We start from the raw sequence: 17016 nt of genomic DNA, 5'->3' as shown, positions 1-17016 counted from the left end.
ATTCAATAGAGGAAATTGTTCCTTTTCAGATTTAGATGACAGGGATAGCATTATTGAGTACATGATTTGTGGTAGCGGTTTTGGGGAAAGTAGGATCTTACACCAGGACGAAATGATTCTTATAACTTTGATGTTAATTATTATAGGGTATCTTCCATAACTCACCATATACCATATAATCAGGGGTTGACTGCTGAATATTTAATTTATATTTACAGTATTTCAGATGAACCTTTTCCAATATATTAAGCTTTTCCAACCCACAGATTTCGCATCCATATAATAGTATAGGGAGAACTAATTGATCAAACAATTTCAGTTGACAGTCTAATGGGACATCTAGTTGCTTTATAAATTTGAAAACAGAGAACACTGCCCTACTGGCCTGATCACTAAAAAATCTTCCAGTCCCTGAAAAAGAACCCCTAGATAGACATATTCTTTCACTATTTCTATCTCTGATCCTTGTAATGTAAATTCAAAGTGTTTCCTGACATATCCCTTTGAGAATATTATTGTCTTTGTTTTATTCAGATTAACGTTGAGTTTCCATGTGTTACAATAATCTCCAAATACGTCCAGGGCATTCTGCAAATCTACGGCAGTTTTTGACAACAGAACTGTATCGTCCGCATACAAAAGTGAAAAAAGTTACAAGCGAAAACCAATCTCGTTTTCTGCATAGCCATTTACAAAATCAAACCCCTTTATAATATTTTCAAATAAATATGATTCTAGATAATTTATGTATAGTGCAAATAAGAAAGGTGAAACGTTTTCTCCTTGACGGACGCCTATGTTACATTGAAAAAACCCGGGATATTATCTTTATTATACTTAAAGCATGACTTGATATTTTGGTACATATTGTACATCAATCTGAAACACCTTCCAGTAACATTACTTTCAATCATTTTAAACCATAGTCCATTTCTCCAAACAGTATCAAAAGCTTTACTGAAATAAATAAATGCACAAAATATCCTTTTGCCGGATGCTTGGTAGATATCAATTAGCGATTTTAGTACATAGATATGATCTAATGTGCAGTGATTCTTTCTGAAGCCTGCTTGCGATTCACAAATTAAACAAATGGTGTCTGAAAAGGCTTGTAGCCTATTGTTTATTACAGAGGTGAAAAGCTTACCCAAGCAGCTTACGTGTTCTGTGGCTTGAGCCCTTACAAAATGAACAGCAGATGTTGTCATTAAGAAGTTGATGAAAATATTTACAAGTGCGCAGTGCCACACATAATCAAATCGGGGAAGGGGCGAGGGTTTAATAAGAAGAAAGTGAGAACTTATTTAAAAATGAAAGACATCCTGTATTATGGTATACAGAATGAAACCAAAGCCTCCTATGTAGAGCAAGTTATCCATCCCCCTGAGACCACCATGTGCAGATACTTCACTCACAAGCAGATTTATCATTATTTAGATAGTTGGCAATACAACCATTTAGACAAATGTTAACATAAGTATACAGCAATGGAAAATTACAAGCTAACAAAAGAAAAACTTGAAAAAGCTATCGAAGCATTTATGCTCCTGGACAAAATTATCAAATGGCGAGAATTACCACAAGGTGTATATCTTATCAAGGATGGGAAGCCATTCAAATACGGTTATCGATTATTTCTTTTCAATTGTGAAGAAGAGTATACCATGAACCAAGAACTTATCAAACATGTTGAATATCAATATGTTCAAATTAATAGTATGCGTATGAGTAAAAAAAAGTAGAAATATTTTTATTACAAAGTACATGACGATCCTTGGATATTAATCATATAATTCATATAAACTTAAGACCCCATAGAAGCATTGATACGGTCTTGTTCTGGCCCAAGTTGTGGTGAGCCAGGATCCTTTTTCTTAACAATTTAGCCTAAATACATGACGATCATTGGATCTCATCTCATAATTCGTATAAAAATAAGCATTCTGGGGGTATGGATCTGGTCTAGGTGTAATAGGTCCAGAATCCCCATCGTCTATGCTACTTAAGAGCTACGGACACAGGATCAAACTCTCCAGGAAGTGTGTGAAAGAAATATGCTGGTGGGTAGACAATCTGTCTGTCGGCCTTAAATGCCAAACCCCTTTAAGCAACCCACCCATAACTTATATTACAAACAGATGCTTCCAATCTCGGATGGGATGCAGTATGCAATCAAGATCAGAGTTGGGGTTGGTTGAGACTGGAGGAGAGCAAATTCTATAGCAATCCTCTCCAACTAAAAGCAGTTCCACTAGATCTTCAGTGTTTCTGCAAAACTCGGACGGACATGTCCCAATCTCAAAAGAAGAAATTAAATCTGCTATTCAAAATCTATAATAAAAAAAAACACGTAAAAAGCAATGGAATTGATAGACTAATAACAGAATTCTTTCAATACGCTCTTGAATCATCCGGTCGTATTTGGAAATATGATTTAATACAATAATGGATACCTCTTACTTTCCATAAGATTGGACACTTGGTACTATCGTTCAAATTCTCAAGAAAGTCTCAGTGACAGATGGTTAAAATTTTAGGGGATTATACTTACAAGTATATTCAGTCAGGTATTTATTAGCATTGTTAAGCAAACGCTAGGTATTGTGGTCGGGTACACTTGATAAGACCGAGGAAGAGAAAGCAGGTTACTCCACCACTGATAATATGTACTTACTTACTTACTTACTTTGGAGATTTAACGTGCGCTTTCCGACTGATGCGTATTTCGCACACGGGCCCGGCCAGGCCATTTAATGTGTTTCCGAAAGGGGCGAAAGTGGTCTGTGCAACCCAAGAGGGGGGTTTAGGGGTTGCTTATATAGAATTTGGGAATTTTGAGATTTGGAATAGATGCCGATGGGGTTGGGGAGGAGAACTAAGGGAGCTGGGTATGGTGGATGTTTGTTTCTTTATGTGATTTTGATTTGGTAGGTTATTATGTTTTTAGATGCGTTTTATTAGTTCCGTTTTTATTAAGAATACGCCTAAGGCCTTGAAGTTTTCCAGTTTATTTTGTGGGTTTAATATTGCTGCTAGAGTGAGAGCCTTGTTTAGATTGAGGGTGGTTTGTAATGCGGTTCGATGTGTTAGGTAGTGTGTGCAGTGGATGAGTGCGTGTTCTGGGGTTTCTGGTTGTTTGCAGTGTGGGCAGTTATCTGTAGTGTGTTTTTTTAAATTTTTTTAGGTGGTTATTTAGGTTGGTGTGTCCTGTTTGGAGTTAAGTGATTACTCTGTCGATTTTTTTTTATGGATGGAGAATTTTTGGTTTGGTTAGTGGTTTGCTGAGCACTTTTTTGATTTGGCTATTTGAGTTTAGATATAGGTTATGCCATTTTTTGGTGATTTTTTGCTTGTTTACACTTTTAATTTCTGATTTTGAGATGGGTAAGTTTAAGCTTATTTCTGGGATTTTGAGGGATAGTTTAGCTGCTTTATCGGCGTTTTCGTTACCGTATATTCCTACGTGGGCGGGTATCCACAAGAAGGTTATTTGTTTGCCTGCCTTAGTTAGGTCGTTGGAGCTTTTAAGTATTTGATATATTAATTTAGGTCGGTTTTTGGTATTTTTGTTTTGGAGGGCTGGCAGTCCACTTAGGGAGTCGGTAAGTATCAGGATTTTTTTGGTGTTTTTTGGATTCTTGATTATGGAGGGCTGAGGCCATGCCCATTAGTTCTGCCGTGAATATTGATTGGTTGTTTGGGAGTCGGAAGGATTGTGTGGTTTTAGTTGGTTGTGTGGTATGGACTCCGAAACCTGTGTGTTTGGAGGTCGGATCTGAGGATCCGTCCGTGTAAATGTGACACCAATTTGGCCAATTTTCGTGTATGTATGCTAGTGTGGTAGTTTTAGCTATGTTTGGGTCGGTTTGTTTATTTATTTGGCTAGCTAGTGTTGTGTCTATTTTGGGTATTTTAAGTTTAGGGGTGAAGATATTTGATTGTTTGCAGTTATGTTAAAGATTTTTAATTTGGTGTTCATTTAGGTAGTTTGTTATTCTTTGGGATATTGTGGTAAGTAAGGGGTGTTTACGAGCTAGAGCTTGTTTTTTGGGGCTGATGTTTTGGTTTATTAAGTTTTGGATGAGAGGGTTTGATTGGGACGCGGCCCAGAAATTTAAGCTTAGCTGTTCCCTGCGTAGACTTAGTGGCATTTCTCCTGTTAAGTGAGGTGTAGGAGGTGCCATGTTGGGTGCGTGTAATTCGTTTGAGAGCCTGATATTGTATTGAGTCAAGTTTTTTAGATAAAGATTTGTTTAGGGTGTTGTATATGGCGCAGCCGTAGTCTAGTTTTGATCTAATTAGTGATATGTAGAGAGAGAGGAGGGTATCTTTGGATGCTCCCAGTTAGAGCCAGTTAGGCATCTTAGGGTGCTTAGGTCTTTACTGCATTTAGTTGTTAGGTTTTGGATGTGAGTATAGTGTTTGGTCTATACCCACGGTTATTTTACGACTGTTTAGGAAGTCCTGGATGTAGTTTATTATCTGACCTTTGAGTCCTATTTTTTAAAGTTATTGTATTAGCCCATCGTGCCATACGATGTCGAAAGCTTTAGAGAAGTCTAAGAAGATGCCTGTGGTATATTGTTTATTTAGTTGTCCTGTCTTAATATCTTGTTCTAGTCGGGCGAGGTTATCTAGGGTTGAGCGGCCAGGAGTGAAACCGCTTTGATCTGGGTTTATGATGTTATTTTGGGTTAAGTAATGTTGTAATCTATTTTTAGCCATTGATTCCATTATTTTACATAAGTTTGAAGTTAGGGATATTGGTCTATATGAGGTAGCTTGATTAGCTGGTTTATTAGGTTTAGGGATTGGTATGACTAGGGCCTGTTTCCAGGGAGTAGGAACCTGTCCGTTTAGGTAGATGAGATTGTATAGTTTGAGTAGTGCCTGGAGTAGTTTTAGGGGGAGTTTTTTAATTATTTGGTAAGAAGTTAGGTCTAATCCTGGGGCTGTGCCCTTTTTCCTGTTTTGGATTACGTAGAGGAGCTCCTCCATTGTGTAGGGTTGATTTATTTCTAGATTGTTATTGTTTGGTTCTTTTGTGGGTTTGTTTTCTGTTTTAAGTTTATCTTGGAATTATTGACTGAAGTTGGTGTTACTGCTGACGGCCGAAAAGTGGTTGGCGAGATTATTTGCTTTTTGGGCGGGGTTGGTTGAGTTTTCAATGTTAGGTTGTTTTTTGTGTCGTTTTAAGCCTCTGATGGCGTGGATTTTGCGCCAGACCATTCTGGCATCTGTACGGTTATTTATACCTTCGCAGAATTTTTTCCAGTCTCTACTTTTGGCTATTTGGACTAGTTTTTGAACCTAGTGGATTAGTTCGTGGGCTATGTTTAAATATTTGTAGTCTCGTTTTGCTTTATTGAAGGCTGATTTACGTTTTCGTCTAGTCTGTTCTATTTCCTCATAATATGTTTATCCTCCAAGTTCTTATAGCGAGGTATATTCAACGTAAATGTGGACAATTGTGCGCTTTATTTCGATTCAGTCTGTAGAGACAAGTTATGGTGTGAAAAGACAATTAACAGAAGTAGTCCACATTCGCCGCCACAGGCAATCAAGCAACAGAGATCAAGGCTATTTCATCCAATCCGCCTACTATAAACTCATTAAACAATAATCACCTCACCTATGTACACATATATTAATCCTGTTCGATTGGCTTCCTCCTCATGTGGCCTCTGTCCATCATGTTGTTTCAGTATCATCCTTCTGTTAATCTCCCTGATGTATGAAATGTTAATCCTCTGCTGTCACTGTTAATCCTCCACCTACTATATATATTCTGTACTATGCTCATTGTTAAGCCTTGCTTGGCAAGGGTATAAGGATCTATACTGAAAGGTCGCCTTTACAGTAAATAAAGAACTTGTTATCTATAAGTTATCTCTACTTTGTCATCCGTCAACTTCTGAGTAATGCCTATCAAACAGTCCATATTTAATTATTGTGCATGAATTGTGATACAGCGAAGGTTTATACGAAATAGATGTTATTCTACATTGTCTTGCGCTTCACAGAATACCATTTACATTCTATACATGCAAGTGTGATTGTTAATTGCCACTTATCCAAAGAAATGTCCATAGTATAATAGAAGTATATTGTTACAGTTAGAATTATAGGCAGCAGAGTACTACCTCACCTATGATCTGTTGTGAATAATGCATACCTTTTAGTTGTTTTTCCAATAGGTGGGTTTTCATTTCCTTTATCTCATCGTGTAGCTTTTGATTCTGCAATCAAGTGTACAGATCACTACATGGAATTTTTTGGTATGGGCGTTTTGCAACGTTTTGGCACAATTCGAGTACCGTTATCAAGCAAGATATGATCACCACACGCAACTTAAGGAGTTATGTGCTGTTTGGGGAATTAAGGACAGATCGTTTTGTCTAAAAGTGTTCTTTTGCATGTATTGAATTCCCCATATAATTTAGAGAGATGGGGAACAGATCTTAAAATTGTTAAAAAAAAAATATAATTTCATTCTATTTTTTCTGAAAATAAATACACTGTAATTATCTTCTGAAAAAGAATATATTTGACATCAAAACACATCTGTGTAATATGGGGGTCACACGCTACTGAAAACCACAGCCCATTTCCTCAAAATCTGTCAATCCAACGTTTCGGTACAGGTGCTAATATAACGCTTTTATCGAGCAAGTGATCAACAACCGGGTTAACTTGAGGAGTTGAAATATTATAACCAGATATATTGAGGAGCCAGTTCACATAATTAGTCATAACATTTCGATAGTTTAATAGGCATATGCACAAATAAACTATTTGTGAAATGACTGCAACCCAAAATCATGATAAGGTGTCTTCAAGACGTGCCCAGCACACTTTAAGAAACAGTGATGTTACAAAGATGCTAAACAGACGTATTACCACGAAGATCATAGTATACACTTCCATTTTCGATTGATTTGGATTATACAATCTTTTGCCCACCCATCTCATATTCCTTCCATATATAATGTGTATGCGGTCTGGATGTTATATTTTCTGATAAAAAGGACATTTTGAATGACAGTGTTGAGAGCAGTTAGTCATGTAACCAGAAAGAATGTGCAAGAACAAAGTGAACTCGTAGTATATTTTATATATTATGGTGATGCGCCGTTATTTTCTTTTGGTCGCATAAAACATTTCTTTGAATCTATCCTTAACATCTGATTTTGATGTGTTCAGCTCTGTAAGTAATAGACATGCTGCAGTAATGGAAGGACTACTTACCTCTCTGTCTGATGCTTCTCGTGCCGTCCTTTCATCTGGGGATAACAAGTGTCTTACAATTTAGTTAATGTCGCTTGATTTTTGAAACTATCGATAATATTTTTAAAAAAAGAGGTCGCACTGTGTTATATAAGCACTTCATCACACGACATGACAGCTGCAACAAATGGTTATCATTTCTATATTTCAATGGTGTATAAGGCATACCTCGCAGTTGTTGTTTGATCCCATTCAAATCCACGTCCCTCAGCTTTTGTATCTGTAACGGTAAATAACGTCCATTACCGTTTCCTCAGTGCAAGTTGTCGAGATTTATACACATCTACATTGATCATCAATCAACTCTGACGTATAGGTAAGGTGCAAAGGCGACATGTATGCATGTATGTCTGTGTGTATGGCTGCTTGCACCAGTGAGGACTAATGCCGAGTTTATAGTTCCTGCCCACTGAGATACCATGCCGCAGTGATTAATGACTCCAAGCCGAACAGTCCATGTTCTAGCCCTTTTAAGGCCGAGTGCCGCCAGGGAATCAAAAAGGCCATTGGCATGGGATCAAACCCCCGGCTTTCCACTCTCCTTGTAGATGCTCCACTACTAGAACATGGTCTCATCTATTACGCCTACCGCTTGTGTCTGTGAAGATACAAAGTAACTTGCCTCTGCACGAATTGTCTCTCGTTCTTTCCTCTCATCTGAAACCAAATATGTCATGTTTGTTTTGGCAAGTGATTATGAAACGCCCCCATGGTCGCCCTCCCCACCAATGTGACGACAATTCACATTCAACACCAACCAAGCACCTTTAATTCATACGGCATTTTAATCTTGTACTAGGCCCGTAAGCAAACCCACTGGAGCTTATTTTAAATAAGTTTGGTAATATTAATATCAATGCAACAAAACGAACCTGCTGTTTGGTTGCGGAACTCAGTTTCTAACTTTGAAATCTGGAAATACAAAAAAGATAATTTCCATTCATTTCAAAGCAGAAACAACAAAATATCCATATAAAGGAGCGCAAAATCAAGTAGGAATCGCTTTATCCAAAGATTTTCAGCAGAAGAGGCATAATTTCAGAATTCAATTCTCATACAAGCATAGTTCGTTTGAACCATCACTATTGTATCAAGGACAGTGCACTTGCATCACAACAAGATGTCACTCCACTATTGTTTTGACTATTGTTACATGTTGATTCCCAAATTGAAACAATATGTTAACCCGGAAATCTGTCATAACAGAATTTAGTGTGAAACCAACAAACAACCAACATGTGGTATGCGATCAACCAAATTCACTAGGTTTACAAATCAATACAAATGTTACGGCCCAACAATTACAATGGCAGTGCACAAAAGAATTGTAGTACAATATTCAATGGCAGTTTAAACTGTGCAGAGGAAATGACAATGAAATAAAAATTATCACCTCGCAGTGACAGAGCTTCCGAAATAGGCCTAGGCTAGGAATCCAGGATGAAAAGTAATCTGCACATGAAAGCTGGTCCCTATATTATGTCTGATGAAATGTGTGAGATCAGATAGATATGCGATCAAACTAGCTTCCAGAACTTTCTGTACATTACCATACCAGACTAGTGGCACACAAACACTATAGAATATTCAACAGTCATGTTTCTATAACGCTTGACATCCATCCATGGTATTCAGGAAGTTCCATGAAATCCCAGTAGCACCACACTAGCATCCTGAATATAAATCTAACTTTACAGCTCAAACATACTGCACAATACCTTTCAACGACCTCTTATGTGAAACTAAAAACGTCAAATATGGCATTGGATGTTCCCTTTGTGGATTGATTTATGTTGGAGAGACACAACATAAATTATGGACAGCCAGCACAGATGTGTTTCCAATTGTGCCTACCAATAATCAAATTGTGAAAAAAAACACTCCATCCTCTTCATGAAATATTCCATACATCTTATAACAGTCGAATGCAGTCGAACTTCAGGAATGTCCAGAGAAAATCTTTGCATTCGACTGTTGTGTTCATCAATGCAATATGGATGTAATGACAAAATAAAAGATGTTGGCCGTCTTTCTAACCAGCGAACTGCCAACGTCAATGTATTGAGTATGTTTCCAGCATCACAAAGACGTCAACGCAGCCATGGTCAAAAGAAAAAAAGAGGGCCAAATGATGCCATTCATTTGGAAGATTTGTTATCTCACCTTCAGGAACCATTGGGACTGCACAACGTAAGAACAAGATTGTGCTCTGTATCATTGAAAGAAATGAATAACAAATAACGTGAGCAACGTCCTACCAATTGGGACCACAACTTTAAAATCATTGTGGATACTGTCGATGCAGATGCCAAACTATGGGTCAAAAGAGAAGAGGAACCTTTTGAATGTCTTTCAGAGTGGGTTAAGTCAATGCGTGGAGTTGTCATTGGTAAAGTGCACAAACTGGAAAGAGGAAACGGAATGGGAATAAAACCATTCTTTCCCAGCCACCTGACATCCAAAGTCTGGCTGCCTTACATGAAAAGTTTGTAGTTGACACTGACAAGGCCTCAAATTACATAACCATTATTTGTAAGCATCAGTACATCCAATTATTCAACTGTGCTAACTGAGGAAGAGATCTGTCAAAACCATAAATCAGTACTATCAACTTTTGGCTTGACTCAAAAAACTGAAAACATGTCCTTTCCTCTTTGTACTGGATTGCTAAACTCCCATAAAAGTCCGTTCTTAGAGAGATATATTGCTTATATACCACCAGATCCATGTATCAAAGACTAACAATAATCCTTAATACAATCAAGAAAGGACTTTCTTTATATTCATAGAAAGTATCTGAGACAAGTGGAATTAATACAATAAGGATTCTCAAAAACTCAAAGGCTTTGCTTGCCTTTTTGCAAATTCAAAAAAAGAATGAAGTTCCATTCTGTCAAAACAGTTGATTATTCAACCTTGTACACTATTATCCCACATGACAAACTTAAGGAAAAACTTCAGGCGTATATCGAAGATCTAATATCGTTCAATAACCATCAAGCAGCCATTCGCTGATTTACCCACCTAAACTAGAAAGACCAGTGAGACCGTTTCATCTGTTTCATATTTGGATCTATGCATAACGATTCAGAGTGACAAAGCACTCCCCACAGGACTGTATGATGAAGAGGGATGACTTCAACTTCCCCTCATGTCGAGCAATATTCCAGTAGCTGCAGCCTTTGGTGTTACATTTCCAAACGTTCAAGGCCTCAGTAAAGCTTTCAAAAAGCTTTATGGTAGGCATATGGAGGACTTTTCAAAAATTGATATTCAATCCAATTCCCTATTTAGACTTGTACCATATCAATAATGATGTTTTAGGTGAGCAAATGACTTACTTTCTTTTGCTGGTGTTTGCTACCAGGTAAGGCAGGTTATGCTTACCTTTTCCCAAACACCTGATATCATCTCTTTTTGATGGTGATTCATAAACACATGCTCATGATACAGAAGATATATCCATTGAATATTGAAAGGGTTTGTCGCATTGACCTAAATATAGTAACTCATCGCCTTTGCTTACATTTACTTGTACTACAGTCCTGAGAACCTTCTCCTTTTTGCACAGCAACTTAGTGGGAAAGTTTGACAACAATTCTGGTAGTAACCAGCCATTTAGTTCTTGGATCCTTTGAAATAGCTTCAACCTTTGCTTGTTTGAAATGTACCTGACCTTGGTCCGTGTCATGACCTAAAACTTGTACATGTGCCTGTGCAAATTCACTTTTCACTACATGTACAGTCGACTTGCTTCAATGAGTCTCTTGAAGAAGGCACAGATCCTCCTCAGGTGTTTGTCCCGGCTCCATTGAATGATTTATGAAATCATCAACGTTGGCTTCAACACCCTCAAGATTGGCTGTAATGTCATAGATGAGATGTTGTAAGGTGGTTGGAGTGTTCTTGATCCCAAATGGCATCACTTTGTATCGATAGACTCACTTGGAGTCACAAAAGCTGATACCCGCTTGGCACGCTCAGGCAGTGGAATCTGACAATACCCCTTCAATAGGTCAACCTTGCTGACGTACTTGGCTTGACTGTTCCTGCCTGCAAACCCTGACTTCTTAAACCTAATCCTGGGAGCTCTCAAATAATCAACCAAAGTAGCAGCCTTCTGTAACCTGCTCATCAAGATATGTCCGAATATCCGTTGACACACACTGCTTGACATTGTTATGGATGAGTGTTTGTGTGGGATGGATGAGTGTTACTGTGTGATGGATGAGTGTTACTGTGTGATGGATGAGTGTGTGGGATGGGTGAGTGTCACTGTGTGATGGATGAGTGTGTGGGATGGATGAGTGTTACTGTGTGATGGATGAGTGTTACTGTGTGATGGATGAGTGTGTGGGATGGATGAGTGTTACTGTGTGATGGATGAGTGTGTGGGATTGGTGAGTGTCACTGTGTGATGGATGAGTGTGTGGGATGGATGAGTGTTACTGTGTGATGGATGAGTGTTATTGTGTGATGGATGAGTGTTACTGTGTGATGGATGAGTGTTACTGTGTGACGGATGAGTGTTACTGTGTGATAAATGAGTGTTTCTGTGTGATGGATTACAGTTAGTAAGTGATGGATGAGAGTTTCTCTGTGATGACTGAGGGTTACTGTGTAATGGAAGAGTGTTACTGTGTGATGAGTGAGCGTTACTGTGTGATGGGTTAGTGTTACTGTGTGATGGATGAGTGTTATTGTGTGATGGGTGAGAGTTACTGTGTGATATATGAGTGTTACTGTGTGATGGATGAGTGTTACTGTGTGATGGGTGAGCGTTACTGTGTTATTGATGAGTGTAATTGTGTGATGGGTTAGTGTTACTGTGTGAGAGATGAGCGTTGCTGTTTGGTGGATGAGAGTTACTGTGTGATGGTTTTGTGTTACTGTGTGATGGGTGAGTGCTACTGTGTGATGGGTGAGTGTAATTGTGTGATGGATGAGTGTCACTGTGTGACAGATGAGTGTTACTGTGTGATGGATGACTGTTACTGTGTGATGGATGAGTGTGATAGGTTAGTGTTACTGTGTGAGAGATCAGCGTTGGTGTGTGATGGGTGAGCGTTACTGTGTTATTGATGAGTGTTACGGTGCGATGGATAAGTGTTTGTGTGTGATTGATGAGTGTTTGTGTGTGATGTAAGAGTGTTACTGTGTGATGGATGAGTGTTAATGTGTGATGGATGAGTGTTACTGTGTGATGGATGAGTGTTACTGTGTGATGGATGAGTGTTATTGTATCATGGATGAGTGTTAATGTGTGATGGATGAGTGTTACTGTGTGATGGATGAGTGTTACTGTGTGATGGATGAGTGTTACTGTGTGATGGATGAGTGTTAATGTGTGATGGATGAGTGTTACTGTGTGATGGATGAGTGTTACTGTGTGATGGATGAGTGTTATTGTATCATGGATGAGTGTTAATGTGTGATGGATGAGTGTTACTGTGTGATGGATGAGTGTTACTGTGTGATGGATGAGTGTTACTGTGTGGTGGATGAGAGTTACTGTGTTATGGTTGTGTGTTACTGTGTGATGGGTGTGTGTTACTGTGTTATGGTTGTGTGTTACTGTGTGATGGGTGAGCGTTACTGTGTTATGGATGAGTGTTTGTGTGTGATTGATGAGTGTTTGTGTGTGATGTAAGTGTGTTAATGTGTGATGGATGAGTGTTTTTGTGTAATGGAAGAGTGTTACTGTGTGATGGGTGAGCGTTACTGTGTTATTGATGAGTGTTACGGTGCGATGGATAAGTGTTTGTGTGTGATTGATGAGTGTTTGTGTGTGATGTAAGAGTGTTACTGTGTGATGGATGAGTGTTACTGTGTGATGGGTGAGCGTTACTGTGTGATGGGTGAGCGCTATTGTGATGGATGAGTGTTACTGTTTGATGGATGAGTGTTACTTTTTGATGGATGAGTGTTAATGTGTGATGGATGAGTGTTACTGTGTGATGGATGAGTGTTATTGTATCATGGATGAGTGTTAATGTGTGATGGATGAGTGTTACTGTGTAATGGATGAGTGTTAATGTGTGATGGATGAGTGTAACTGTGTGATGGATGAGTGTGTGGGATGGGTGAGTGTCACTGTGTGATGGATGAGTGTGTGGGATGGATGAGTGTTACTGTGTGATGGATGAGTGTTACTGTGTGATGGATGAGTGTGTGGGATGGATGAGTGTTACTGTGTGATGGATGAGTGTGTGGGATTGGTGAGTGTCACTGTGTGATGGATGAGTGTGTGGGATGGATGAGTGTTACTGTGTGATGGATGAGTGTTATTGTGTGATGGATGAGTGTTACTGTGTGATGGATGAGTGTTACTGTGTGACGGATGAGTGTTACTGTGTGATAAATGAGTGTTTCTGTGTGATGGATTACAGTTAGTAAGTGATGGATGAGAGTTTCTCTGTGATGACTGAGGGTTACTGTGTAATGGAAGAGTGTTACTGTGTGATGAGTGAGCGTTACTGTGTGATGGGTTAGTGTTACTGTGTGATGGATGAGTGTTATTGTGTGATGGGTGAGAGTTACTGTGTGATATATGAGTGTTACTGTGTGATGGATGAGTGTTACTGTGTGATGGGTGAGCGTTACTGTGTTATTGATGAGTGTAATTGTGTGATGGGTTAGTGTTACTGTGTGAGAGATGAGCGTTGCTGTTTGGTGGATGAGAGTTACTGTGTGATGGTTTTGTGTTACTGTGTGATGGGTGAGTGCTACTGTGTGATGGGTGAGTGTAATTGTGTGATGGATGAGTGTCACTGTGTGACAGATGAGTGTTACTGTGTGATGGATGACTGTTACTGTGTGATGGATGAGTGTGATAGGTTAGTGTTACTGTGTGAGAGATCAGCGTTGGTGTGTGATGGGTGAGCGTTACTGTGTTATTGATGAGTGTTACGGTGCGATGGATAAGTGTTTGTGTGTGATTGATGAGTGTTTGTGTGTGATGTAAGAGTGTTACTGTGTGATGGATGAGTGTTAATGTGTGATGGATGAGTGTTACTGTGTGATGGATGAGTGTTACTGTGTGATGGATGAGTGTTATTGTATCATGGATGAGTGTTAATGTGTGATGGATGAGTGTTACTGTGTGATGGATGAGTGTTACTGTGTGATGGATGAGTGTTACTGTGTGATGGATGAGTGTTAATGTGTGATGGATGAGTGTTACTGTGTGATGGATGAGTGTTACTGTGTGATGGATGAGTGTTATTGTATCATGGATGAGTGTTAATGTGTGATGGATGAGTGTTACTGTGTGATGGATGAGTGTTACTGTGTGATGGATGAGTGTTACTGTGTGGTGGATGAGAGTTACTGTGTTATGGTTGTGTGTTACTGTGTGATGGGTGTGTGTTACTGTGTTATGGTTGTGTGTTACTGTGTGATGGGTGAGCGTTACTGTGTTATGGATGAGTGTTTGTGTGTGATTGATGAGTGTTTGTGTGTGATGTAAGTGTGTTAATGTGTGATGGATGAGTGTTTTTGTGTAATGGAAGAGTGTTACTGTGTGATGGGTGAGCGTTACTGTGTTATTGATGAGTGTTACGGTGCGATGGATAAGTGTTTGTGTGTGATTGATGAGTGTTTGTGTGTGATGTAAGAGTGTTACTGTGTGATGGATGAGTGTTACTGTGTGATGGGTGAGCGTTACTGTGTGATGGGTGAGCGCTATTGTGATGGATGAGTGTTACTGTTTGATGGATGAGTGTTACTTTTTGATGGATGAGTGTTAATGTGTGATGGATGAGTGTTACTGTGTGATGGATGAGTGTTATTGTATCATGGATGAGTGTTAATGTGTGATGGATGAGTGTTACTGTGTAATGGATGAGTGTTAATGTGTGATGGATGAGTGTAACTGTGTGATGGATGAGTGTTACTGTGTGATGGATGAGTGTTAATGTGTGACGGATGAGTGTTACTGTGTGATGGATGAGTGTTACTGTGTGATGGGTGAGCGTTACTGTGTGATGGGTGAACGATACTGTGATGGATGAGTTTTACTGTGCGATGGATGAGTGTTACTGTGTGATGGATGAGTCACAAGAAAAAATACCCATATATACAAAATATACAATTTTGTATATTTGGTATTTCCAAAATATACAATTTTGTATAGTTGGTATTTCCAAAACTATACAATTTTGTATATATGGATAGATTTTACCACTGCTTCATTGAATTTTTGATCTCGTAAGAGGTTTTCTTGCGGTTTAAAAACCAATGTTACCGAACAGTATTTTTGCACGTGACAATAACACGTTAATACTAGTTCATTATGGCAACTATATTTGGAGAGTTATGAAATAATTTTTATTTCTTGATGTTGACAGCATTTTACATAAGAAATAGAACATTTGTGCAGATTTTAGTAACAGATAATGTAAATAATACTGCTGTCTTAATTAGATTGCGGTTTGAAAAAGCACTGTTTGTATAACGAAAGGCTGCTGCTGTTTTAATTAGGTCGGAGTTAGAAAAGCACTGTTTGTTTAACGAAAGGCTGCCGCTGTATAAACTTAATTGGGGTTAGAAAAGCACTGTTTGTATAACGAAAGGCTGCCGCTGTCTTAACTAGGTCGGGGTTAGAAAAGCACTGTTTGTATGGGGAAAGGCTGCCGCTGTCTTAACTAAATCGGGGTTAGAAAAAACACTGTTTGTATAGCGAATGATATACGCTGTCTTAAATAAATCGGGGTTAGAAAAGCACTGTTTGTATAACGAGAGGCTGTCGCTGTCTAAACTAGAATAACCACTAAACAGAATAGCAAGAGAGTAGCCTTTTAGCGATTGTCACGATCATTGCAAAATAATAGATAAAAAATCCATGAATTTAAAATTGAACAAGGAAACATATATAGGAAACACATCGTTGAAATAAATTCCTATTATATTACGTTCACGACATTAGTTCTGGAGTTTTCAAAGTAAAATTTAATATATATGTTTCTGTGATTTCATGTAATGGTGATTCTAAATATGAAATATTGGTTGATATTGTTTGTCAAACAGTTGTACACACCGTCCATTGTGATACTTCTACTTAAGGATGTTTGTTTAGTCAATTGGCATGCGTTCATTGTAAACAAGGATCATTAGTGTGAAAGGATTACTAAGTTTGTCATCCAGTATAATGCACTTCCACGATGAGCATAATTAGAACAGAGTTTGTAATTAGGTACATCCGGACTCCAGTTAATCAAGACAGCTACATCAGTTGAGAGTGTGAGCAACTGGAGAAGAGGCAAGCAACTCAATGTGATTAATGAATTAGTGGAATTTTAAAAATAAACGAAAGCCTGTCGCAAAAATGCATTCGAACATTGAACACGCACAATCGCAGATTTCTATGGTACATTTGAGGGTGAACGTGAACGAAGCCGTGCAGGATGCCTAACAGCGATTTGTCTTCAGAACACACAGTGAGCTCAGGTGAGTTTATTAATGATGATATTTTTATTCATTCATAGATATGGCGATCATGAGCGCTGACACTATATGTGTTCGCAATAGAACATTTGGAAGACTAGACACATATTGATTCACTATATGACTACATCAAATCCAGTATTTGTTTAATGCAACAGGTTTAAAGCATTCAAAATTGTGCATTATTATAAAATAAAATGTGTGTCGCTTCGTCTCCCATGTAAAATACATTAATTATTTGTTTTAAATATAATTTAATATTACTATGAGTTTTACATTATAACT

At 38.4% G+C, this 17016-nt stretch overlaps 1 protein-coding gene across 1 annotated transcript in view; it reads right to left on the bottom strand.

Annotated features, from left to right (window-relative positions):
* The window catches only part of LOC139458027 (dentin sialophosphoprotein-like), an 81916-nt gene that overhangs the window by 5435 nt on the left and 59465 nt on the right, over window positions 1–17016 (bottom strand). The window contains exons 16-20 of the mRNA XM_071239343.1: window positions 8160–8199; window positions 7910–7944; window positions 7456–7507; window positions 7249–7283; window positions 6176–6239 (exon numbers count right to left, since the gene is read on the bottom strand). Coding sequence (XP_071095444.1) covers window positions 6176–6239; window positions 7249–7283; window positions 7456–7507; window positions 7910–7944; window positions 8160–8199 — 226 coding nt within the window. The remainder of the gene's footprint in view (window positions 1–6175; window positions 6240–7248; window positions 7284–7455; window positions 7508–7909; window positions 7945–8159; window positions 8200–17016) is intronic.

Source organism: Haliotis cracherodii, unplaced genomic scaffold (assembly GCF_022045235.1).
Source record: "Haliotis cracherodii isolate W230 unplaced genomic scaffold, xgHalCrac1.p SCAF_12, whole genome shotgun sequence".
In the NCBI taxonomy this organism is placed as follows: domain Eukaryota; kingdom Metazoa; phylum Mollusca; class Gastropoda; order Lepetellida; family Haliotidae; genus Haliotis; species Haliotis cracherodii.
This window is presented reverse-complemented; position numbering and strand designations above follow the sequence as displayed.